Below are 26343 nucleotides of genomic sequence, written 5' to 3'. Positions count from 1 at the left end.
AACTTTCTTACTCTGGAATCTTCCCCCTTCCTTTCCAGTCCTGATGAAGGGTCTCAGCCGGAAACATCCAGTCTTTATTGCACTTCACAGATGCTGCCTGACCTGTTAGGTTCCTCCAGCATTTTCCATGTGTTTATCTGACCATTATTACAACAGTGGAACCTTTAACTGCCATATTTCCCACATTAACAAGAAGCTGGGAGATTATAAAGTAGCATTTTCACATCTTTCTTTGAAGCTTTCTGCTGCTTTTTTTTTGGTTAGAGTTGTGGCAGTGATGTTAGCAAGTGACTATGCTGGATGCCAGGTCCCCAGGAATCCTGGTGTCACAGGCTGACAGGGTCGTAAAGAGCTTTTGGCACATTGAACTTCACAAATCAAAGTATTGAGTACAGGAGCTGGAATGTTATGCTGAAGTTGTATAAGACATGGGTGAGGCCTAATTTAGAGTATTGTGAGCAGTTCTGGTCACCTTCCTACAGGCAAGATATCAATAAAATTGAAAGAGTGCCCAGAATATTTACAAGGATGATACCAGGACCTGAGGGATCTGAGTTACACGATAAGGTTGAATAGGTTACAACTTTATTCCCTAGAGCCCGGGAGATTTGATAAAGGTATACAAAATTATTAGAAATATAGACAGGTTAAATGCAAGCAGACTTTTTCCACTGAGGTCGGGTGGGAGTAAAACTAGTGGTCATGGGTTGAGGGTGAAAGGTAAAATATTTGAAGGGAACTTTTTCCACACAGAGAGCAGAGAGAGCGTGGAACTAGCTGTCAGCACAAATGGTGGATGAGGTTTCAATTTCAGCATTTAACAACAATTTGGATAAGTATATGGATGTGAGGGGTTTGGAGTCTCTGTTCCCAGTGCAGGTCAATGGTATGAGGCAGAATAACAGTTCAGTATGGACTTGATGGGCCAAAGGACCTGTTTCTGGGCAGAAGTTGTATAACGAGCACACATTAACGTATACTAAGCACACATCAACCATTCTGGGATGGATGCTTGATCAAAATCCCAACTCCACCTGGCTATCTCGCCTGCAGCTTCTCAAGAAAGTAGTGAGACAACTATTAAAGAACAAAAACTAATCTAGAAAATACCGGGATATTTATTTGGGGCACTATGACACCTAATTGGGACAAGAGACTGTTGCCAAACCATTCCTAACTAGCGTCAGTCACATATATTTATTTATTGAAGGTTGGAGGCCCAATATTTATTTATTGATTAGATACAATGCGAAATAGGCCCTTCTGTTCCTTTCAGCAATTCTCTGATTTATTTCTCGCATAATCACAGGACAATTTAAAATGACTGATTAACCTACAAATCAGTAGGTCTTTGGACTGTGGGAGGAAACCAGAACACACTAAGGAAACCTACATGGTCATGGGGAGAAGTTACAAACTCCTTGCAGGCAGCAGTGGGAATTGAACCTGGGTCGCCTATACTGTAATGCATTATATGTTGACTATGCTACCACGTGTGGCCATGTGACACTAACTATACTGTGCTTTGAGCGAGAAGTTTTTTAATAGCATCAGTTGTATGTGTTTGTGTTTAAAAAGTGATTTTTGTCACTAATAGCTAGCAAGAAATAATCAGTAAGGCAATTCAGTACTGTTTTGCTCACTGTGGTTTCAAACATTCAGGCTTGGAGAAGCCAGAGAGAAAATGAAATGATTTCACTACTTCAATGTTAGGAACTTGAAGAATTTGAAAGTATTGGCAATCACCTTGAATGTTACAATAAATAATGAAGATTTGGAGAATGCAATTGTACGCATTGTATGAAGGCAGTCCATTATCTGTACCAGGTGTCTGCACTGATTTTTTAGTCAATCACAAGAATACAGTAGCATACACTGGATGAATTCCTCTGTCGAGAACAATGAACTAATATAGTTTTATAGAACTGCAGTAGTATTGGTAGTGTTGTAATATGTCTGCATTTCATTTAAATACATAAATTATTACCGTTTGTCTTTTTTTAAATACCTTTTTAGCGATTTCCATGAAATTTTGGCTAACTGTGATAGCCGTTTAATTAGCCAAAATGTATTGGTCCCTATGTGTCTCAATTAACTGGAACCTACTGTAGCTCCATCCCACCAGCAATGCCAAAATCAGAGAGAAATGAACATAGGATGTTGTAAGCAATATCTCTGCTTAATGTGCCTGTAACATCATGCAAGACCGGCCTGAATATTACACTTGGATGACAGACGCTGGAATCTGTAGTAATACACAAGGACTTGGCAGGTCAGACAACATCCGAGGAAGGAAATGGATGGTCAATGATGCAGATCTACAGTTGTTGGGGCTCAAAGCATCGACTGTCCATCTCCATCACAGATGCTGCCTGACCAGCTGAGTTTCGTGTCCTTTCTGTGTTACTGAATATTAATCTTGTCCAGTTTGAGTGAAGGTAGGATGTTTTAAGCAATATCTCCATTTAATTTGCATATATCATAAAAGACTGGCCTGAATACACTGGACAACAAAAATTTGCTTCCTGAAGACTTTACAGTGTACCTTATAAATTTTTGGGCTTCTAATCAAGAAAATCATCATGAAATTTCCCTATCAGGCACAATTCTTTTTTAAAAAAATCGCCCGTATCTGTTATTTCAATTAATAATTCAAGTCAAAATAACTGATGTCAAGATTAAGGAGGCATTTTTGTTAGTTCATAAATCAAACAGGTCATCAATGACAGGCATTTTGAAGAACTTCTAGTGGGACCAGAGGAAATCACATGGAAGGCATTGAAGAATGTTGTTGAAATTTTTCTCGGCATCTACAGAGCACCAAACTATGCAGCTGGCTGACAACATGCTTCAAACATACAAAATCATGAAGTGCAACATGTCACTAACGATTCATTTTCTGCATTCCCATTTAGACTTCTTCCCTGCAAATCTTGGTGCTGTCAGTGACGAGCATGGTGAAAGATTTCACCAGGACATTGTGGTCATGGAGAAATGTTTTCAGGGCAACTGGAATCCATTAATGCTGGCTGATTATTGTTGGGCACTTAAGCGAGAATCCTCAGACACTTGAGTACAAGTGAAAATGATCAATAAAACATTTTTAGCTTAGTTGAACTATTGCAAAGCATCAGCACTGTTATGCAATTAAACGCATTATATTCAATAGAAGTTAATTTCTTGTTTCTCCAAAATCCTACATGATATAAGTCGTCTGAAATTATATTTGCATTCAGCTTTAAAAAGTCTATCATTAAAAAAAAATCTGAGGAAGCAACACTTCCAAAATAATTTGTTGTCCAGTGCTATCAATGTATGTACAGTGTACTGTATATAACCTTGAGATCCATCTTCCACTACAGACAGCACATTGACTACAAGCAATCTCCGAATACACAGTAGTTCAGGCATTGCCTGGGTTCAATTTGCAATGCTGCCTGTGAGGTGTTTGTGAATTCTTCCTGTGAATGTGTAGGTGTCCTACGGGTGCTCCAGTTTCCTCTCACATTCCAACGATGTACCGGTTGGTGGGTTAAATGGTGACAAGGGTGTAATTGGGTGGCATGGACTCATTGGGCCAGAAGAACTTTCTACTGAGTTGTATCTCGAAATAAAATAAAAGATAAAGTAGAGATTTGTCTTTCAGGTACAACTTAAACATTTCAAAATTAGCATCAGTCAACAACGTTATTGAGTAAAGAGGGAAGCTTTGGGGTTCTAATGTTTTCTGACATTCATTCTTTGTGGTTTTTTTCCTGTTTCGTGGATGTTTGTGAAGAGTAAGGATTTCAGGTTGCATACTGTATACATTCTCTGATATTAAATTGAACCATTTGAAACTGGCTACTCAGTCAAAGCACAAATCAAACTACAGTAGCAAGAGATGAATTAAAATATTTTTTATATCTTCTCAGAAGCATGAAAAATAAACGCATGGGAATAAAGGGTGCCTTATAAACACCGAGGGTTAGGCATAAAACACTCCAAAAGGCAATAACTTTGTAAAATGGCCTGCACCAGATGTTCCTCAGTGCTAAGGTATCCCAACGTGACACATACCCACGAATGGTAGGAGTTCTGTAATGAAGTAAACAGTCAGATTTATCCAAGTCCCCTTATAACAGGAGTTCCCAGCCTTTTCTTATGCCATGAAGCAAGAGGTCTGTGGACCCCAGGGTGGGAACCCCTGCCTTAGAAGTAGTGACAGTGACCACACTGCACCAGAATAAACTGTGAATGAGGGAAAAAAAAGTCCCAGCAAAGTCAGCGTGACAATGGCTTGACTGATAACGAGGCGTCACTTAAACCCGTGTGCCAGGGCAGTGATCATATACAAAATATCTACACCAAAGTTTACTAACCCCTTCAAAAAGCTTTACCACCCTTCCCATTAACACACGCACACACAAAAGAAAACAACAGGGTTCTGAATAAATTATCAAAACAAAATCTAAATGCTATTTAAAATCTTGTTCTCTCCCATTATCCTCTCAATAGATTCCTTATGTTGATCTTTTGGGTGGAAAGTTTCCCAGATGACGTTGTTTCAGTCGGTGGGAGAATGGTGTGTTGCTGTGAATGAAGGGACACCTAATGTACATATAAAAATAAAGTGTCACGTGTGCCTTTTGTTACTTCAGCTTCTTGCCCAGCCGTTCGAACACACTGATGGTCGCCGTGGAGTCCATCTGAGCCAGGCGACCCTCTGTACTGCTGGTCACTTTGGTACCGGCCGGAGTCCGTGCCGTGTTCTTGATGGTCACAGTGAACTCGGGGCTGCCGCGGCTTTTTGTACTGGTGACTTTGTTGTCCTGTGTGTCGGCCTCAGTGGGGGCGGGCTTCCCCAGCCTCTGCCTGATGCTGACCTTGGCTTGGCTCGCCGACTGCAGACGGGTGGTGGGGACCACTCCTGTGGCCTGTACACCCTTGCCGGGCACAGTCCTACTGCTAGCTTTCGGGACCGCCAGTCGTCTTATCGTGGTGGCAGAGGCTTTGGCTCTCGCTGCTGCAGCTCTCTCCTTGGTTAGGAGCGGAAGCGTGGGGCTCTCCTGAGCGGACGCAGTCGGAGCCCTCTTCAAGACCCCGGCGTACTGAAGCACAGAACCAGCTTCATCATCGTCACTGCTCTCCTTCTGACAGACTACTTCACCCAGGCGGCTGAACACTCCCGTCGGCTGAAAGAGAATCCAAATTTCAGCAAAATCACTCTAACTACCATGAAGACATTTATACAGCAATATCATGAAGGATCCTGCCCACCCTGCTCATGGACTGATTATCCCACTCCCATCAGGGAGAAGGTTAAGTAGATTCCACACCAGGACCACCAGACTCAAAAACAATTACTTCCCCCAAACCATCAGGTCGATCAAAATCTTCACCCATTAACCCACCCCACCACCCCCATAAACACATCACCTAGCATCACTCTCTGTACAATACTGTACAAAAGTCTTGTTATAGAGCCAGGTTACTAAGACTTTTGCACAGTTCTGTATTTGTTAACATGGAGTGGAGAGCAAGCTTGTAAATCTGGCTGGAGCAATGGATGTTCAGAATGGCGAGGGTGGAGCACTGCGGGAGGGGTGTGGGACAGGTGGTAGAGAAGGAATGCCGGTGGGGGGTGGGGGTGGTGAGGGTGCAGACACACCCAGCCCTGAGACACCAGGCAAGGTTACTCGATTCCAAACAGTTGGTTTATTGATCATTACAAAATGTCTCTCTGCTGTTTCCCACTTCCTCCCCACTCCCTTCCCCTTTTCCCAAACATGATTCTTCTCTTCCTGCCCCTCTCCTCTTCCTTCCCATTCTCAGTCCACGATAGAGACCCATATCAGAGTCAGGTTTATCATCACTCACATATGTCACGAAATTTGTGTTTTTTTGCTGCAGCTGTACTATGCAATACATCATTGCAACAGTACTGTGCAAAAGTCTTAGGCGTCCTAGCTATATAGACGTGACTAAAACTTTTGCACAGTTCTGTAGGTTCAAATCAGTCTATGTGTTTAACAGTTACTTGTACATTACTAACCTGTATGACTTTAGACGGCGGGAGGAAACCAGAGCACCTGGAGGAAATCCCCACAGTCACATGGAGAATGTAGAAACTGCTTAAGACACTGATGGAAAGTGAACCTGGGCCACAGTGTTGTAACAGCGGCATGCTAACTGCCATGCTACTATACCACCCCAGTGTTTTTCTGGTGAACGATGTTTGTCTAATGCTACGTGCCTGTGATGCAGTTGGAAGTTTTCATTCCATACACGTACGTGACAACTTCACTCTGAATTCATTCGGTGTTTGATTCAAATGTCCAGCTGCCAGCCAGCATGTTCTCATGGCGACATTGATAAAAGTGGATTGGGTGGGATAAATTCTTGATTAGTAAGTTTCAAGGCTATGGGGAATGGGGTTGACAGGAAAGGTAAATCAGCAGAGCAGACTAGATGGGCTGAATTGCCTGATAACTTCATAAGGCACTGGGGCAGAATTAGGCCATTTGGCGTATCGAGCCTGCTCCGCCATTCCATCATGACCGATTTACTTTCCCTCTCAGCCCCATTCTCCTGTCTTATCCCCATAAACTCTGACCCCTTACAAATCAAAAGTCTATCAACTTCTGCTTTAAATATACCCATTGACTTGGCCTCCACAGATGCCTGTGGTAATTATAGATTCACCACCCTCTGGCTAAGAAATTCCTCCTCACCGCTCTTCTAAAGGGATTTCCCTGTAATCTGAAGCTGTATCCTCTGATCCTAGACTTCTCAATGTAGAAAACATCCTCTCCACATCCATTCAATCTAGGCCTTCCAATATGTTTCAATGCGATCCCTCACATTCTTCTAAACTCTAAAGTGTACAGGCCCAGAGCTGTCAAGCGGTCCCCATACATTAACCCTTTCTTTCCCATGGTCATTCCCATAAACCTCTTCTGGATCCTCTCCAATGTCAGCACATCCTACCTTAAATATGAGGCCCAAAACTGCTCACAATACTCCAAGTGTGGTCTGATCAATGCTTTATAAATCCTCAGCAGTACTACCTTGTTTTTATATTCAAATCCTCTCAAAATAAATGCTAACATTGCATTTGCCTTCCTCACCAGTGACTCAACCTGCAAACTAACCTTCAGGGAATCCTGCCCAAGGACTCCCTATTTCTGAACTTTTTCCCTATTTAGAAAATAACCTAGGTCTTTATGCCTTTTACCAAAGTGCATTACCATAAACTTCCCAACTCCGGCAGCTGCCACTTCTTTGCCCATTTTCCTAACCTGTCTAAGTGCTTCTGTAGCCTCTCTGCTTCCTCAAAACCAGCCCCTCCACCTATTTCTGTATCATCAGCAAACATGGCCACAAAGCCATCAATTCCATCATCCAAATCATTGACATATAACGTAAAAATAACGGTCACAACACCGGCCCTGCAGAACACCACTAGTCATGGGCAACCAGTCAGAAAAGGGTCCCTTTATTCCCACTCTTTGCCTTCTGATTGTCAGCCAATCTTCTGTCCATGCTAGTATCTTTACTGTAACTCCATGGGCTCTTACCAGTTTTAGCAGTCTCATGTGTGGCACCTTGGCAAAGGTCTTATGAAAATCCAAGTACACCACATCTATCGAGTCTCCTTTGTCTATCCTGCCTGTTATTACCTCAAAGAATTCCATCAGATTTGTCAGGCAAGATTTCTCCTAAAGGAAGCAATACTCACGTTGGCCTACTTTATCATGTGCAGCAAGCACCCCAAAACTACATTAACTCCAACATCTTCCAAGCCACTGAAGCCAGGCTAACTGGCCTGTAATTCCTGTCTGTTGCCTCCCTCTCTTCTTAAAGAGTGGAATAACATTTGCGATCTTCCAGTCCTCTGGAACCACACCAGAATCTAGTGATTCTTGAATGATCACTACAACATCTTCAGCTACCTCTTTCAGATCACTGGGGTGTAGTCCATCTACTCCAGGTGATTTACCTACCTTCAGACCTTTTGACTTCCCAAGCACCTTCTCCTTAGTAATGGCAACTTCACTCATTTCTGCCTCCTGACACTCTCAAATTTCTGGCATACTGCTAGTGTCTTCCACAGTGTAGACTAATGCAAAATACTTAGTAATTTTGCCCCCCACTTCCTTGTCCCCATTACTACATCTCCAGCGTAATTTTCCAGCTGTCAAATATCCACTCTCGCCTCTCTTTTACTCTTTATATATCTGGAAAAAAAAACTTTTGGTATTCTCTATTATTCACTAGCTTACCTTCATATTTCATCTTTTCCTCCTTATTGCTATATTTAGTTGCCTTCTGTTAGTTTTTAAAAGTTTCCTAATCCTCCAAATTCCCACTGATTTTTGCTATATTGTATGCCCTATCCTTGGCTTTTATGCTGTCTTTGACCTCTCTTGTCAGCCATGGCTGCCTCATCCTCCCATCAAAATGCTTTGCGATGGACCAATCCTGCCCTTTCCACTACTGTCATCTCTGCTAGAGTCCCCTCCCTATCAACATTGACCAGCTCCTCTCTCATGCCCCTGTGATCCCTTTACTCCACTGTCATACCGATATATCTGAGCTTAGCTTCTGCCTCTCAAAGCGGTGTGATGAATTATGACTACGGCCTCCTAAGGGTGGTAGTAGGGAGGAGTTCAATTACAGTAATCAGAATGGAACTGAATTAGTAAGCTCATAAACATGAGAAGGAGGAGGGTCCTAACACGAAGCATTGACTGTTTATTCATTTCCATAGATGCTGCATGACCATAAAATATAGGACCAGATGAGATGTACCCCAGGCTACTGTGGGAGGCGAGGGAGGAGATTGCTGAGCCTCTGGCAATGATCTTTGCATCATCAATGAGGATAGGAGAGGTTCCGGAGGATTGGAGGGTCGCAGATGTTGTTCCCTTATTCAAGAAAGGGAATAGGGATAGCCCAAGTAATTATACACCAGCGAGTCTTACTTCAGTGGTTGGTGAGTTGATGGAGAAGACCCTGAGAGGCAGGATTTATGAACATTTGGAGAAGCGTAATATGATTAGGAATAGTCAGCATGGCTTTGTCGAAGGCAGGTTGTGCCTTACGAGCCTAATTGAATTTTTTGAGGATGTGACTAAACACATTGACGAAGGTAGAGCCGTAGATGTAGTGTATATGGATTTTAGCAAACCATTTGATAAGATACCCCATGCAAGGCTTATTGAGAAAGTAAGGAGGAATGGGATCCAAGGGGACATTGCTTTGTGGATCCAGAACTGGCTTGCCCACAGAAGGCAAAGAGTGGTTGTAGATGGGTCATATTCTGCATGGAGGCCGGTTACCAGTGGTGTCCCTCAGGGATCTGTTCTAGGTCCTCTACTCTTTGTGATTTTTATAAATGACCCGGATGAGGAAGTGGAGGGATGGGTTAGTAAATTTGCTGATGACACAAAGGTTGGGGGAGTTGTGGACAGTGTGGAGGGATGTCAGAGGTTACAGCAGGACATTGATAGGATGCAAAACTGGACTGAGAAGTGGCAGATGGAGTTCAACCCAGGTAAGTGTGAGGTGGTTCATTTTGGTAGGTCAAGTATGATGGAAGAATATAGCATTAATGACAAGAGTCTTGGCAGTGTGGAGGATCAGAGGGATCTTGGGGTCCAAGTCCATAGGACACTCAAAGCTGCTACGCAGGTTGACTTTGTGGTTAAGAAGGCATACAGTGTATTGGCCTTCATCAATCATGGGAGAAGGAAGAAGGAAGAGGGGTCACAGTTTGAGGATAAAGGGGAAGCCTTTTAGGACCGAGATGAGGAAAAACTTCTTTACACAGAGAGTGGTGAATCTGTGGAATTCTCTGCCACAGGAAACAGTTGAGGCCAGTTCATTGGCTATATTTAAGAGGGAGTTAGATATGGCCCTTGTGGCTAAAGGGATCGGGGGTATGGAGGGAAGGCTGGTACAGGGTTCTGAGTTGGATGATCAGCCATGATCATACTGAATGGCGGTGCAGGCTCGAAGGGCCTGCTGGTCTACTCCTGCACCTATTTTCTATGTTTCTATGATTGAGTTTAAGAGCCGAGAGGTAATGTTGCAGCTATATAGGACACTGGTCAGACCTCACTTGGAGTACTGTGCTCAATTCTGGTCACCTCACTACAGAAAGGGTGTGGAAACCATAGAAAGGGTGCAGAGGAGATTTACAAGGATGTTGCCTGGATTAGGGAGCATGCCTTATGAGAACAGGTTGAGTGAACTCCGCCTTTTCTCCTTGGAGCGACAGAGGATGAGAGGTGATCTGACAGAGGTGTACAAGATAATAAGTGTGGATAGTCAGAGGCATTTTCCCAGGCTGAAATGGCTAGCACAAGAGGGAATAGTTTTAAGGTGCTTGGAAGCAGGTACAGAGGAGATGTCAGGGATAAGTTTTTGTTTACACAGAGTGGTGAGTGCGTGGAACTGGCGGGGGTGGCGGTGGAAACGATAGGGTCTTTTAAGAGACTCCTGGATGGATACATGCAGCTTAGAAAAATAGAGGGCTATGGGTAAGCCTAGGTAGTTCTAAGGTAAGGCCATGTTCGGCACAGCTTTGTGGACTGAGGGGCCTGTACTGTGCTGTAGGTTTTCTATGTTTCTATGTAGAAGTAGGCCATTCGGTCCATCAAGTCTGCTCTGCCTTTCAAACATGGGTTGATCCAATTCTTCTGGCCATCCCCACTCCCCTGCCTTCTCCCCATACGCTTTGGTGCCCTGGCTAATCAAGAACCCATCTATCTCTGCCTTAAAAGCACCCAATGACTTGGCATGACCTGCTGAGTTCTTCCAGCATTTTGCGAGTGTTGCTTTGGGTGAATATCTGATAGGACAGAGAATGGGACTAGCTTGATTGTTGAGCAGTTATGAAGTTGATGGGCCAAATGGACTACTTCCAGGATGTAACAACTCCGTGATTCAGTGATACTAATATGCAGGGCAGTTTCAGAAGATTTACTCTCAGAATGACATCAGTATCTCTTCACTGAATGTTAAGGACGTTGACATTTAGTGGAACCTAGCAGGCCCACTGACATAAACAGCACCTGAACATAGGGCCATTAATCAGAAATTTAAGATCATAAGACAAGATATAGGAGCAGAATGAGGCTATTTAGCCCATCGAGTCTGCTCCATCATTTCCTCATGGCTGATCCATTTCCCTCTCAGCTCCAATCTCCCATATCCCTTCATGCCCTGACTAATTAAGAGTCAATCAACCTCTGCCTTAAATATACTCAATGACTTGACCTCCACAGCCACCTGTAACAATGAATTCCAATCCAATACACACTGGCTAAAGAAATTCCTCCACTTGTCCTGTAATCTTAGGCTGTGTCGTCTGGTTTTAGACTCTTTCACCAGAGGAAATATCCTCCTCTCCACATCCACTCTATCCAGGCCTTTAAACAGTCAATAGGTTTCAATGAGGTCACCCCTCATTATTCTGAGTTCCAGTGAGTAAAAGCCCAGAGCCATCAAATAATTCTCATATGACAAGCCATTCAATTACAGTATGTATATAACAATTAAATTAAATAAGCAGTGCAAAAAATTAAAAAAAAATTAGTGACGTAGCGTTCATGGCTTCAATGTCAATTCAGAAATCCAACGGCAGAGGGAAAGAAGGTGTTCCTGAATCATTGAATATGTCCCATCAGGCTCCCGTACCTCTTCCCTGATGGTAGCAATGAGAACAAGGCTAGGCCCTGGGTGATGGGGGCCATTATTGACGGAAGCCATCTTTTTGAGGCATCAGAATCAGGTTTATTATCACCGGCGTACAACATGAAATTTGTTAACTTAGCAGCAGCAGTTCAATGCAATACATAATCTAACAGAGAGAGAGAAAAAAATAATAAAATAAAACATAATAATAAATAAATCAATTATGTGTATTAAATAGATTATTAAAAAATGTGCAAAAATAGAAATACTGTATATTAAAAAAAAATTGAGGTAGTGTTCAAAGCTTCAAAGTCCATTCAGGAATCAGATGGCAGAGGGGAAGAAGCTGTTCCTGAATCACTGAGTGTGTGCCTTCAGGCTTCTGTACCTCCTACCTGATGGTAACAGTGAGAAAAGGGCATGCCCTGGGTGCTGGAGGTCCTTAATAATGAACGCTGCCTTTCTGAGACACTGCTTCCTAAAGATGTCTCCTGAGTACTTTGTAGGTTAGTACCCAAGATGGAGCTGACTAGATTTACAACCTTCTGCAGCTTCTTTCGGTCCTGTGCAGTAGTTCCTCCATACCAGACAGTGATGCAGCCTGTCAGAATGCTCTCCACGGTACGACTATAGAGGTGTTTGAGTGTATTTGTTGACATGCCAAATCTCTTCAAACTCCTAATAAAGTATAGCAGCTGTCTTGCCTTCTTTATGACTACATCAATGTGTTGGGACCAGGTTAGATCAGAGATCTTGACACCCAGAAACTTGAAACTGCTCACTCTCTCCACTTCTGATCCTTCTATGAGGATTGGTGTGTATTCCTTTGTCTTACGCTTCCTGAAGTCCACAATCAGCTCTTCTGTCTTATTGACATTGAGTGCCAGGTTGTCGCTGCAGCATCACTCCACTGGTTGGCATATCTCACTCCTGTACGCCTTCACGTCACCATCTGAGAATCTGCCAACAATGGTTGTATCATCAGCAAATTTGTAGATGGTGTTTGAGCTGTGCCTAGCCACACAGTCATGTGTAGACAGGGAGTAGAGCAGTGGGCTAAGCATACACCCCTGAGGTGCGCCAGTGTTGATCATCCGCGAAGAGGATACGTTATCACCAATCCACACAGATTGTGGTCTTCTGGTTAGGAAGTCGAAGATCCAATTACAGAGGGAGGTACAGAGGCCCAGGTTCTGCAACTTCTCAATCAGGATTGTGGGAATGATGGTATTAAATACTGAGCTATTGTCGATGAACAGCATCCTAACGTAGGTGTTTGTGTTGTCTAGGTGGTCTAAAGCCGTGTGAAGAGCCATGGAGATTGCGTCTGCCACTGACCTATTGTGACGATAGGCAAGTTGCAATGGGTCCAGGTCCTTGCTGAGGCAGGAGTTCGGTCTAGTCATGACCAACCTCTCAAAGCATTTCATCACTGTCAATGTGAGTGCTACTGGGCGATAGTCATTAAGGCAGCCCACAATATTCTCCTTTGGCACTGGTATAATTGTTGCCTTTTTGAAGCAAGTGGGAACTTCTGCCCATAGCAGTGAGAGGTTGAAAATGTCCTCATTGTGCTCATTCTGCTCACAGGTTAGTGTGGAAATATATCTGTAACCCTGAAGTGTTTATGAATTTATAACTTTTGTAAAGCATAATGTGACAAAATGGAACGTGTGTGATTCCAGAATGCTTTGCTGGGTTGTTGACATGTTTGAATAGGAAGCTTGCAGGGTTGGATGTGTGTTTGACAGCAAGGAATATTTTGAAAGTAGAGAGGAACAGGACGCAGATGTTGGGGGGGTGGGTGGGGGGGGGGAAGCCTCAAAACAAACCGGCTCATCAAGACGGTTATGAGATAAGACAGAAACGCAATTAAGGAACGGAATGAACTCAAAGATACGAAGCTGATGATTTAGTGGACTCTGTAGATTTACAAAAATGATCTGTTTGGAGCTGTAAGGTTGAAGCTACCTACCAACAACTTAATGTACGGAAGTAGACTTTCCCTTGTAAGTAATAAACGCGCTTATAATTTGAACAGCTCTGAGTTTGTTGTAGCCTGTTACTGTATATTAAAAGACCTAGCTGAACCGTACGCAACATTAGAAACTCTTCGATAGGCAAACATCTGAGAAAATGAAACAGGGGTGAGAGAAAAGTGGAGAGCTATGTAGGAGGAAATGGTTAGGATTGAATTAGAGTCGGTTTAAAGGTCAGCGTAACATTATGGGCTGAGGAGCCTGCACTGTGCTGTAACACTCTACGTCTCTATCTGTTCTTCCTTACCTATGCCAACAAGTTAGGGAATCTCTCAAGGCAAGCAACTTGGTGATGAGAAGGCATACAGGAGCGAGATGCTTGCTGAGTGGTGTCGCAACAATAACCTTGCACTCAATGTCAGTAAGACCAAAGATTGAGGACTTCAGAAAGGGTAAGACAAGGGAACACACACCAGTCCTCTTCGAGGGACCCGAAGTGGAAAGAGTGAGCAATTTCAAGTTCCTGGGTGTCAGCATCTTTGAGGATCTATCCTGGGCTCAACACGTTGACGCAGTTACAAAGAAGGCACGGCAGCAGCGATAGTTCATTAGGAGTTTGAGGAGATTAGCCGTGTCACCAAGAACACTCGCAAATTTTTACCGTTGTACCATGGAGAGCATTCTAACTGCAAGCATCACCGTCTGGTATGGCAGAGGAAAAGTGGGGGGGGGGGGGGGGTTACTGTACAGGATTGAAATAAGCTGCAGGAAGTTGTAAACTTAGTCATCTCCATCGTGGGCACTAGTCTCCCCCAGCATCGAGGACATCTTCAAGGTGCAATGCCTGAAAAAGGCAGGATCCATCACCCAGTACCTGCCCCCTTCTCATTGCTACCATCAGAAAGAGGTACAGAAGCCTGAAGACACACACTCAATGATACAGGAACAGCTTCTTCACCTCTGTCATCTGATTTCTGAATGAACACTACCTCACTAATTTTTTTTGTACTATTTATTTAACTTGAAAAAATATATATACTTATTACTGTAATTTAGATTTTATTATGTACTGCAAGGTAATGCTGCCACCTAACATCAAATTCACAACATATGCTTGTGATAATAAACCTGATTCGGATTCTGCTGGATATTTAGAATATCCACCAAGATACTATGTCACAAGATGGTGACATGCATGGTCACAATGGCCACACGGGCTCCAAGCAACAGTGAAATTTCTTATCCTGTTTACCTGTGCTCTGTGCTACACGCATTTTTGAATTATATTTTATCTTATGTATGACAGTCTTTTTTGTGCTGTGTGTGATAAAGGTTTTGTGGTCACTGTGATCCAGAGGAGCACTCTTTTGTTTGGCTGCATACATTTACAGTCAGATGACAATAAACTTGAACTTAAATAGTGCATTGATGAGTTTGGCTGAAGGCCCTGTCTCTGTCCTGTAAAACACTTATGACTTAATTCCTACTGTCTTAGAGGCAGCCATAGCAGGATTAGTTTTCTATATAGTCATAGACCACTACTGCAAGGATAAAGGTCCACCGGCCCATCTAATCTGTGTTGAACTACTACTTTGCCAGTCCCATCGACCTGCACCTGGACCATAGCTCTCCATACCCATGTACCTATCCAAACTATCCTTCAAATGTTGCAATCGAGTCCACATCCACCATTTCCACTGGCACCTCATTCCACACTCTCACCACTCTGAACGTGGAGATCCCTGCTCCAGGTCCTATTAAATATGTCACCTTTCACCGTTAATCCCTGATCCCTGGTTCTAGTCTCACCCAACTCAGTGGAAAAAGCCTAGCCTACTTGCAATTACCTCATCTATTCCCTTCAGAATTTTGTTTACCTCTATCATGTTTCTTACTTCTCCGACACTTCAGGGAATAAAGTCCTAACATCTTGAGTACAGCATTCTATGTGATACAGTGCTGTTCCCAGCAGGTTGTCACTAAAACAGTATTAAGCAACCTGTTATTTCTTAAAGAGAAGACTTGCTTAGGTCTCACCTTACTCCCGGTAGTGGTGTCTGCTTTTGTTTCGGCACCAAGCCTATCAAAGACTGACGTCCTTGGCAAACCTGCAATCGAAACAGCAAAAAGCTCACACAAATAGTAGTTAGCACCATTTCAATCATGTCAAGTGTACTGAAGAAAGCAAATTACTGGTGAGATTAGGATTTTATTTATTCATATAAAGATAAGAGCGCGGAACAGGCCTTCCCGGCTCAACAAGCTGCTTCACCCAGCAATGCCTGATTTAATCCTAGCCTAGTCAAAGGACAATTTACTATGAGCAATTAACCAGTACATCTTTTGTATGTGGGAGAAAACCAGAACACCCGGAGGAAACCCACACACTAAGGGGATGTACAAACTTCTTACTGACGGTGTCGGAATTGAACACAGAACTCTGATGCCCTGAGATGTAACAGTTACACCACCATGGCAATCAATGTTAACAGTATTTTGAAGCCTTGTAGTGTCTAATATTTGGATAAGCAAGTACAGGTGGCTCCATTTTCCGAACGTTCGCTTTACGACACCTCGCTGTTATGAAAGACCTACATTAGTTACCTGTTTTCGCTAACAGAAGGTGTTTTCACTGTTATGAAAAAAGGCAGCACACGCCCAAACAGCCAAGCTCCTCCCCCAGAACTGCATTCTAGCTGCCGCTGCTTAAACACGTGCTTTATCTCCATTTATTTTGTGCAAGATGAGTTCAAAGGTATCGGAAAAGCCTAAAAGAGCTCGTAAGAGTGTTCACTTAGCATAAAACTACACATAATTAAACATTTCGATCGTGGTGAATGAAGTAAGGACATTGTCCGCGAGTTGAACTTGTCTGTGTCCACCACTCGCACTATTTATACTCAGAGAGAAAGAATTTTGAAAGCTGCCGATGTTAGGGTTGGTTCTGCTCATAGCAAAGTGGTCTCTCTTAGTCGGCATCCAATAATGGATAAAATGGAAAGTCTATTGCTTGAGTGGATTGATGGGTGTACAAAGCGTGGTGTTCCGCTAAGTTTTCTTATACTTAAGGAGAAATCAGTCAGTCTTTTTAATAAGCTAAAACAAAAAGCAGTGGACGATGGTGATGAAAGTGTTGCGAAAGTGGAATTTAAAGCTAGTCATGGGTGGTTTGATCGGTTTCTGAAGCGAGGACAGCTTCACAGTTTAACATTTACTGGAGAGAGTGCTTCGGCTGATACGGAAGCTGCCAAAGAGCTCCCAGCAGAACTGAAGAAAATAATTACAGAAGGTGGTTATTCGTATAAGCAAGTGTTTAACTGTGACAAAACTGCTATTTATTGGAAAAAATTGCCGAGCAAGACATTTATTTCCATCGAAGAAAAGCAGGCTAAGGGACACAAGGCATCGAAGGACAGGTTTACCCTAATGCCTATTATTAACGCCACTAAGCCTCTACTAGTGTACCATTCAGAAAATCCAAGGGCACTTAAAGGCGTTGATAAGAAAACCCTTCCCGTTGTGTTCCGTTCACACCCAAGTGCTTTTTTCTGAGTACATGAGCAGATACGTTAGTCCTTTTGTTGAAAAATACTGTAGAGAAAATAACCTCGATAATAGGTGTCTTGTGATTGGCGCTAATTGTGCTTCTCATCCGCCTGGCATTACCGAGTATGGCGGTAACATTCGTGTTGCGTTCTTACCGCCGAATACAACATCGTTGCTGCAGCCATGCAACCAAGGCCTAATAGCCACAACTAAGGCTCACTATACGCAAAATGTGATGTGCTTTATTGTAAGTACCATTGACAGAGAGGGTAACTCCGAAGCATCTTTGTGAGAGCTCTGGAAAGAATACAATATAAAATTGGCAATCGCCAACATTGGAGATGCTCTCGATGGGCTAACAGTTTCGATGAGAAATGGCGTTTGGAGGAAACCGTGTCTTCCCGATTCCGGTAAGTGAAACTACACTATACATACATTATTTCTACTTTATATAGGCTGTGTATTTTTAACGTGTTATTTGGTATGATTTGGCAGCTTCATAGCTTAAAGGTTACTGGAAAGAGTGTTTCTGCCGAAAGTGCTTCCACCGAGAGTGCTGCAATTTGTAGAACAGTATTGCTACTTTATATAGGCTGTGTATTTATCATATCATTCCTGCTTTTACTATATGTTAGTGTTATTTTAGGTTTTGTGTTATTTGGCATGATTTTGTAGGTTTTTTTTGGGGTCTGGGAATGCTCAAAAAATTTTCCCGTATTAATAAATGGTAATTGCTTATTCACTTTACAATATTCCAGCTTATGAACCGTTTCATAGGAATGCTCTACCTTCGGATAGCGGGGGAAACCTGTACACAGGTTAAATTCCGTCATCAAGGTCTCCCACCATCCAGGCCATGCTCTCTTCTCGCTGCTGCCATTGGGCAAAAGGTAGGTCCCTACACCCATCAGGCTCCTGAACCAGCATGGATAACTTCACTCACCCCAACTATGATCCAACTCCACAACCTACAGACTCACTTTCAAGGACTCTACAACTGACGTTCTCGGTATTATTTATAACTTGTTTATTTATTTACTAATATTTTTGTATTGCAGCTAGTTTTCTTTTGCACATTGGTTGGTTGTCAGTCTTTGTGTGCAGTTCTTCACTGATTCTATTGTATTGCTTTGTATCTACTGTGAATGCCCACAAGCAAATGAATCTCAGGGTAGAATATGGTGACATACATGTAATCACAGAAAAGGACAGCATAGAAACAGGCCATGGGGCCCTTCTAGTCCATGCTGAACTACTTAAACCACCTACTCCCAACAACCTGCACCGTGACCCTAGCCCTACCATCCATGTACCTATCCAAACTTCACCTAAACATTGAAATCGAGTTAACATGCACCACTTGTTCCACACTCTCACAACACTGGAATTTTGAGCTGCCAATCCTGCAACCAAGCCCCACTGATGGCTCCAATAGCATAATTCCAAATACCTACAGTTGAAGTCAGACATTTACATACACCTTAGCCAAATACATTTAAACTCAGATTCTCACAATTCCTGACATTTAATCCTAGAAAACATTCCCTGTCTTAGGTCAGTTAGGATCACTATTTTAAGAATGTGAAATGTCAGAATAGTAGTAAAGAGAATGATTTATTTCAGCTTTTATTTCTTTCATCACTTTCCCAGTGGGTCAGAAGTTTACATACACTATGTGAGTATTTGGTAGCATTGCCTTTAAGTTGTTTAACTTGGTTCAAACGTTTTGGGTAGCTTTCCACAAGCTTCTCACAGTAAGTTGCTGGAATTTTGTTCCATTCCTCCAGACAGAACTGGTGTAACTGAGTCAGGTTTGTAGGCCTCCTTGCTCGCACACGCTTTTTCAGTTCTGCCCACAAATTTTCTATCAGATTGAGGTCAGGAAATAATGTCAAGTCTGGTTCATCCTTGGGAGCAATTTCCAAACACCTGAAGGTACCACGTTCATCTGTACAAACAATGGTACGCAAGTATAAACACCATGGGACCACGCAGCCGTCATACCGCTCAGGAAGGAGATGCATTCTGTCTCCTAGAGATGAATGTACTTTGGCGCGAAAAGTGCAAATCAATTCCAGAACAACAGCAAACGACCTTGCGAAGATGCTGGAGGAAACAGGTAGACAAGTATCTATATCCACAGTAAAATGAGTTCTATATCGACATAACCTGAAAGGCTGATCAGCAAGGAAGAAGCCACTGCTCCAGAACCACCATAAAAAAGCCAAACTGCAGTTTGCAAGTGCACATGGGGACAAAAATCTTACTTTTTGGAGAAACGTCCTCTGGTCTGTTGAAACAAAAATTGAACTGTTTGGCCATAATGACCATCGTTATGTTTGGAGGAAAAGGGTGAGACTTGCAAGCCGAAGAACACCATCCCAACCGTGAAGCATGGGGGTGGCAGCATCACGTTGTGGGGGTGCTTTGCTGCAGGAGGGACTGGGGCACTTCACAAAATAGATGACATCATGAGGAAGGAAAATGATGTGGATATATTGAAGCAATATCTCAAGACATCAGTCAGGAAGTTAAAGCTCAGTCGCAAATGGGTCTTCCAAATGGACAATATCCCCAAGCATACCTCCAAACTAGTGGCAAAATTGCTTAAGGGCAACAAAGTCAAGGTATTGGAGTGGCCATCACAAAGCCCTGACCTCAATCCGATAGAAAATTTGTGGGCAGAACTGGAAAAAGCATGTGCGAGCACGGAGGCTTACAAACCTGACTTAGTTACACCAGTTCTGTCTGGAGGAATGGAACTAAATTCCAGCAACTTACTGTGAGAAGCTTGTGGAAGACTACCCAAAACGTTTGACCCAAGTTTAACAATTTAAAGGCAACACTACCAAATACTCACAAAGTGTATGTAAACTTCTGACCCACTGGGAAAGTGATGAAAGAAATAAAAGCTGAGATAAATCATTCTCTCTACTATTATTCTGACATTACACATTCTTAAAATAAAGTAGTGATCCTAACTGACCTAAGACAGGGAATGCTTTCTAGGATTAAATGCCAGGAATTGTGAAAAACTGAGCTTAAATGTATTTGGCTAAGGTGTATGTAAACGTTGTACTTCAACTGTACACGTTGGTTCCTTAAGGCTGTTACAACCTGGGAGGGGTTGCTAATGGGGATAAGGTCTCAGTACGCATTAAGTGCTCCCAATGGTGTCCTTGGCAGGTTAAGAAGCAAATAACCTTGGCTACTAAGCCCCGGCAGGACCATTTCTACTGAGAGAAGAAGGGGCAAAGGCAGGTTACTGGCGCCTTAAAACCAGTTGCTTTGGGCAGATGGGGCTTCTCAGCCGTGGCTGGCAGCTCATCCAGGAGAAGGAAACTCTGAGCTCAAACTTCTGCTGCTTTGCGGCTATACCCACTCACAGAGAAGGCTTTGGGAGTAAACCCCCAGGGAAAAAAATCGGGAGTTGGAATGTGTAAGATAGTCCTACATTGTGTTTAGCTGACTGGCAAGTCCTGCAACGCTGCAGGTAACAGACTCTATCGTCCTCTGCCATTCCTTTGGGTTCATCAGATGTGTGGCGAGGGGGAAACTTGCTACATGAACAACAGCTTGCTCTCCATATTGTACAGCCCAGGCTTGTGCATGTCGATAGCTAGGATGCAACATCCAGGGTGAACCCTGACCAACAGAGGCCTCATATCATATATCATACCTATATGTCGCCATCTACTACTTTGAGATTCATTTTTCTGCAGGCATTTGCAGGCAAATAAAGAAATACTATAGAACTTATTTTAAAAAATCTGTAAGTAACAAGACTGACAAACAACCAATATGCAAACGAAGGCAAATCATAAAAGAAAGTAAATAAATAATACTGAGTTGTAGAGTCTTTGAAAGTGAGTCTGTTGGTTGTGGATCAGTTGAGAGTTGATGTGAATGAAGTTACCCACACCGGTTCAGGAGCCTGATGGTTGAGAGGTGTGGGACCCAAGGCTCCTATACCTCCTGCCCGATGGTAGTAGAGAGAAGAGAGCATGCCCTGGATAGTGGGGGTCCCTGATGACGGATGCACATCGCAGGGTGTCTTCACAGGAGAGCAGCACTCATCAAGGACCTGCACAACCCAGGTTACGCTCTCTCATCGCTACTGCCATCAGAAAGGAGGTACAGGAGCCACAGGACCCAAACCGCCAAGTTCAAAGACAGCTCTTATTCCTCAACCATCAGGGTCTTGAACCAAAAGGGATAACTTCACTCGCCCCATCACTGAACTGTTCCCACACACTATGGACTCACTTTCAAGGACTCTTCGTATCATATTCTGATATTTCTTGCTCACTTATTTATTACTGAACAGCTCGCTCTCCATATTGTACTATGCAGGCAGCTAGGACGCAACATCCAGTCGACCGTGACCAATGGGGGCCTTACATTTATTTATTATTATTATAAATTATTATTTATTTTTAATTATAAATTATTATTTTTCCCCTTTCTTTTTGTTTGTTTTTTTTTGCACATTGGTTGTTTGTCCATCCTGTTGGGTGTGGTATTTCATTGATTCTATTGTGTCTCTTTGTATTTACTGTGATTGCCCGCAAGAAAATGAATCTCAAGGTAGTTATTGGTGACATGCATGTATTTTGATAATAAATTTACTTTGAACTTTGAAAAAGGGAAGAGTATTAAGTGCTGAGCTTGTTAGTGGTATCCATGTCTAGTCACTGAATAAAGGAATAAGCTTTAAATACCGGAACATGCTGTAATCACGGGGAACAGAAAATGACGACCGATTTATTGGTGCTAACATTTCCACAACCTGCACTATACCTTGCTGTGTTAGCATGCAGGGGTCACCCAACAGTAAGCATGGTGTGATCACATTACCTTTCGTGGCTTGTTGTTCCAGGATTTTCTTAGTTTTTGCTGTTGTCCCTTTTGGCATATTGATTATGTATTTACCTTCCATTTCCGCAGTCACTCGCCGTCGCTTTACGGAATTGTCCGGGCCGGGGTCAGCTGGTCTGGAAAGAACTGGGCCAAAACACCAAAGGTGAGTGTTATGTGCAAAAACGACAGCCAGTCAGAATCAGATTAGTATCACTGGCATATGTGATGAAATTTGTTGTATTGCGGCAGCAGTACATCGCAATACATAATAAAAAAGCTATAAATTACAATATGAAATACGTAGTATAAAAACAGAGCAAAAATAAAAGTATTGAGGCAGTGTACATGGATTCTGAGTCCACCCGGAACCTGAAGGTAGAGATGAAGCTGTTACTGAAACATTGAGTGTGTGCCTTCAGGCTCCTGTACCTCCTCCCTGATGGTACCAATGAAAAGTGGGCATGAGCTGGATGATGGGGCGGCTTAGTGAAGGATACCACCTTTTGAGGCATCGCCTTTTGAAGATGTCCTCGATGCTGGGAAAGCTAGTGCCCATTATGGAGCTGGTTCAGTTTACAACCCTCTATAGCCTTTTTCAATCCTGTGCATTGGCCTTTCCATACCAGATGATGATGCAACTAGTTATAATGCTCCTCACCGTACATCTGTTTCAAAGATGTACAATTAGGGTTTGTAAGTTGTGGCCATGCTACAGTGCCTATGAAAAGTATTCACCCTCCCCCCCCCCCAGGAAGTTTTTACGTTTTATAGTTTTACAACATTGAATCACAGTAGATTTAATTTGCGTAATTCTGATAAACGGAAAAAGATTCTTCTGTGTCAAAGTGAAAGCAGGTTTCTACAAAGTGATCTAAATTAATTACATATACAAAACAAAATAATTGATTGCATAAGTATTCACCCCCTTCAAGTCAGTATTTAGTAGATGCACCTTTGGTAGCAATTACAGCCTTGAGTCTGTGTGGATAGGTCTCTATCAACTTTGTACATCTGGACCCTGCAATTTTTCCCCATTCTTCTGTTACTTTTAATCCCTCATCTAAATCATTAATGTATATTGTAAATAGCTGCGCTCCCAGCACCGAGCCTTGCGATACCCCACTAATCACTGCCTGCCATTCTGAAAAGGACCCGTTAATCCCTACTCTTTGTCTTCTGTCTGCCAACCAATTGTCTATTAAAACTGCTCAAGCTTTGTCAGATTGCATGGGGATCGTGAGTGAATAGCTCACAAAATCTCTTGGATTGGATTGAGGTCTGGGCTCTACTTGGCCACTCCAGGACATTAACTTTGGTGTTTTTTAAGTCAATCCTGTGTAGTTTTGGCTTTATGCTTGGAGTCACAGTCTTGCTGGAAAACAAATCTCTCAGGTCACAGTTCTCTTGCAGACTGCATCAGGTATTCCTCCAGGATTTCCCTGTATTTTGCTGCATTCATTTTACCCTCTTACCTTCACAAGCCTTCCAGGGTCTGCAGCAGTGAAGCATCCCCACAGCATGATTCAATCACCACCATGTTTCACAGTAGGGATGGTGTGTTTTTGATGATGTGTGGTGTTTGGCTTACACCAAACATAGCATTCAGTCTGATGGCCAAAAAGCTCAATTTTGGTTTCATCAGACATTAGAATCTTTTCCCAGCTGACTTCAGTCTCCCACGTGCCTTCTGACAAACTCTAGCCAAGATTTCATGAGAGATTTTTTCAACAGAGACTTTCTCTTTGCCACTCCTCCATAAAGCTGTGACTGGTGAAGCACCCGGACAACAGTTGTTGTATGCGCAGTCTCTCCCATCTCAGCCACTGAAGCTTGTAACTCCTCCAGAGATGACTCAAATCTCTTGGCCTCTCTCACTAGTCCCCTTCTTGCATGGTCACTCAGTTTTTGAGGACGGCCTGCTCTAGGCAGATTTACAGCTGTGCCATATTCTTTCCATTTCTTGATGATTGACTTAACTGTACTCCAAGGGACACTCAGTGACTTGGAAATTTTCTCGTATTCATCTCCTGACTTGTGCTTTTCAGGGAGCTGCTTGCACTGTTCTTTTGTCTTCATGGTGTAGTTATTGTCAGGATACTGGCTCAACAGCAGCTGGACCTTCCAGATACAGGTGTATTTTTACAATTAATTGAAACACCTTGACTGCACACAGGTCTCCAAAAACAGATCTCCACTTAACTAATTATGTGACTTCTTATACAGGCTGCACCTGTAATGACACATATGGGGGGGGGGGGGCGGTGAATACTTATGCAATCAATTATTTTGTGTTTTATATTTGTAACTAATTTAGATCACTTAGTAGAAATCTGTTTTCATTTTGACATGAAAGAGTCTTTTTCTGTTGATCGGTGTCAAAAAAGCCAAATTAAATCCACTGTGATTCAATGTTGTACAACAATAAAACATGAAACTTCCAAGGGGGTGGATACTTTTTATAGGCACTGTATACTGGAGACACTTGCGGGCTGATCCCAGCACATCCTTAGGCTTTGTTGGTTTTTGACACAAACAGCACATTTCACAGTATTTTTCGATGCCTGTTCAGGGAGGGGTAGCACCTCTAGAGAAGGGGTTTGTTGTGTCCATTCCTGGCAGCTCACTCACTTTTGGTCCCCTCTGGACACTCAGCTCCCACCTGAGGCTCTAAGTAGCTGTTTGCACGCGACAGTGTCCTAGCATATGAAGTCAGCTCAAGCAGACCGGGCAGGTGAGATATACAGTGTGATTGAACAGCCAGGAAGTGAGTTCTGCAATGCTCTGTGGAGAGTGAAGGGCACGAGAAGGCATAGAAGGAGACATCCACTGCAACCAAGGAAGTTCCCTGTTTGTAACGAATGGATACAGACATCCTAGGCCACCAAGGTCACGCTCTCTTCTTGCTGCTACCATCCGGAAGGTTGTACAGCAGCCTCAAGACTCACACTACCAGGTTCAGGAGCAGTTATTACTCCTCAGCCATCAAGCTATGAACCAAAGGGGATACCTTCATTTGCCCCATCATTGAAATGTTCCCACAACCTATGGAATCACTTTCAAGGACTCTTCATCTTATGTTAGAGATATTTACTGCTTATTTATTTATTATTATTATTATTTCTGTTTGTATTTTCACAGTTTGTTGTCTTTTGCACAGTGGTTGAATGCCCAAGTTGGTGCGGTCTTTCATCGATTCTATTATGGATTTGTTGAGTATTGCCACAAGAAAATGAATCTCAGGGTGCACATGGTGACATGCATGCACTCTGATAATAAATTTACTTTGAAATTTGAAGAGTGTAACTGCCCCAGTGCAATGGCTTTTCCACTTTAAAAACTCTCCCACACAGGTTTCCTGTCATTGCTGGACACCGTGGACAACCAGCACATATGACATTCTACAGAAAGTGAATCTAAACTTTATCATAAAAAAACAACTGGCTCTGCAATAGCAAAACTACAAATATCTACCCTTAAAAGTTGCTGGTGAACACAGGCCAGGCAGCATCTCTAGTAAGAGGTGCAGTCAACGTTTCAGGCCGAGACTGAAACGTTGACTGCACCTCTTCCTAGAGATGCTGCCTGGCCTGCTGCGTTCACCAGCAACTTTTATGTGTGTTGCTTGAGTTTCCAGCATCTGCAGAATTCCTGTTGTTAACATCTACCCTTTTCTGGTTATTTTTTAGTACTGTGTTTCAGTGGTTTGGAAAAGGGAACTTCAGTGAAGGATGGCTCTACACGCAGCCCAGTGGGCTAGCAGTGCGGCACTGAACTGAATACCAAGCAACACACACAAAATGCTAGGGGAACTCAGCAGGTCAGGCAGCATCAATGGAAAAGAATAAACAGTCAATGTTTACAGTCGTGACCCTTCTTCAGGACTGGAAAGGAAGGGGGAAGGACACCAGAATAAAAAGGTGGATTAGAATTGATTTATTATTGTCACATGCATAGAGAGTGAAAAGCTGGTCTTGCATACAGTACATACAGATTCCAGGGTTGAACAGCTTGTCATATGAAGACAGTTTGATGGCTCTGCGCCTGTATTCACTAGAATTCAGAAGAATGTGGGGTGACCACATTGAAACCTATTGAATGTTGAAAGGTCTCGATAGAGTGGGCGTGGAGAGGATGTTTCCTATGGTGGGGTAATTTAAGACCATAGGACACAGTCTCAGTATAGAGGGATGTCCTTTTAGAACTGAGATGAGGAGGAATTTCTTTAGCTAGAGAGTGATGAATCTGTGGAATTTAGTGCCGGGGCAGCTGTGGACGG

General features: G+C 42.9%; 1 protein-coding gene across 3 annotated transcripts in view; it reads right to left on the bottom strand.

The window, feature by feature from the left end:
- Positions 1-3884: 3884 nt before the first annotated feature.
- The window catches only part of c12h19orf47 (chromosome 12 C19orf47 homolog), a 93242-nt gene continuing 70783 nt past the window's right edge, over positions 3885-26343 (bottom strand). For 2 of the 3 annotated variants that reach the window (XM_072274485.1, XM_072274487.1), the window contains 3 exons: positions 22065-22211; positions 15699-15769; positions 3885-5174 (listed from right to left, as the gene is read on the bottom strand). In XM_072274485.1, the coding sequence (XP_072130586.1) occupies positions 4632-5174; positions 15699-15769; positions 22065-22211 (761 nt within the window). In that variant the 3' untranslated portion in view covers positions 3885-4631. The remainder of the gene's footprint in view (positions 5175-15698; positions 15770-22064; positions 22212-26343) is intronic. The other variant, XM_072274486.1, reaches the window with a different exon arrangement.

The sequence above is a fragment of the Mobula birostris genome, chromosome 12 (assembly GCF_030028105.1).
Source record: "Mobula birostris isolate sMobBir1 chromosome 12, sMobBir1.hap1, whole genome shotgun sequence".
NCBI lineage: Eukaryota > Metazoa > Chordata > Chondrichthyes > Myliobatiformes > Myliobatidae > Mobula > Mobula birostris.
The sequence above is the reverse complement of the archived record's forward strand: the minus strand, read 5'-3'. Positions and strand labels throughout refer to the sequence as shown.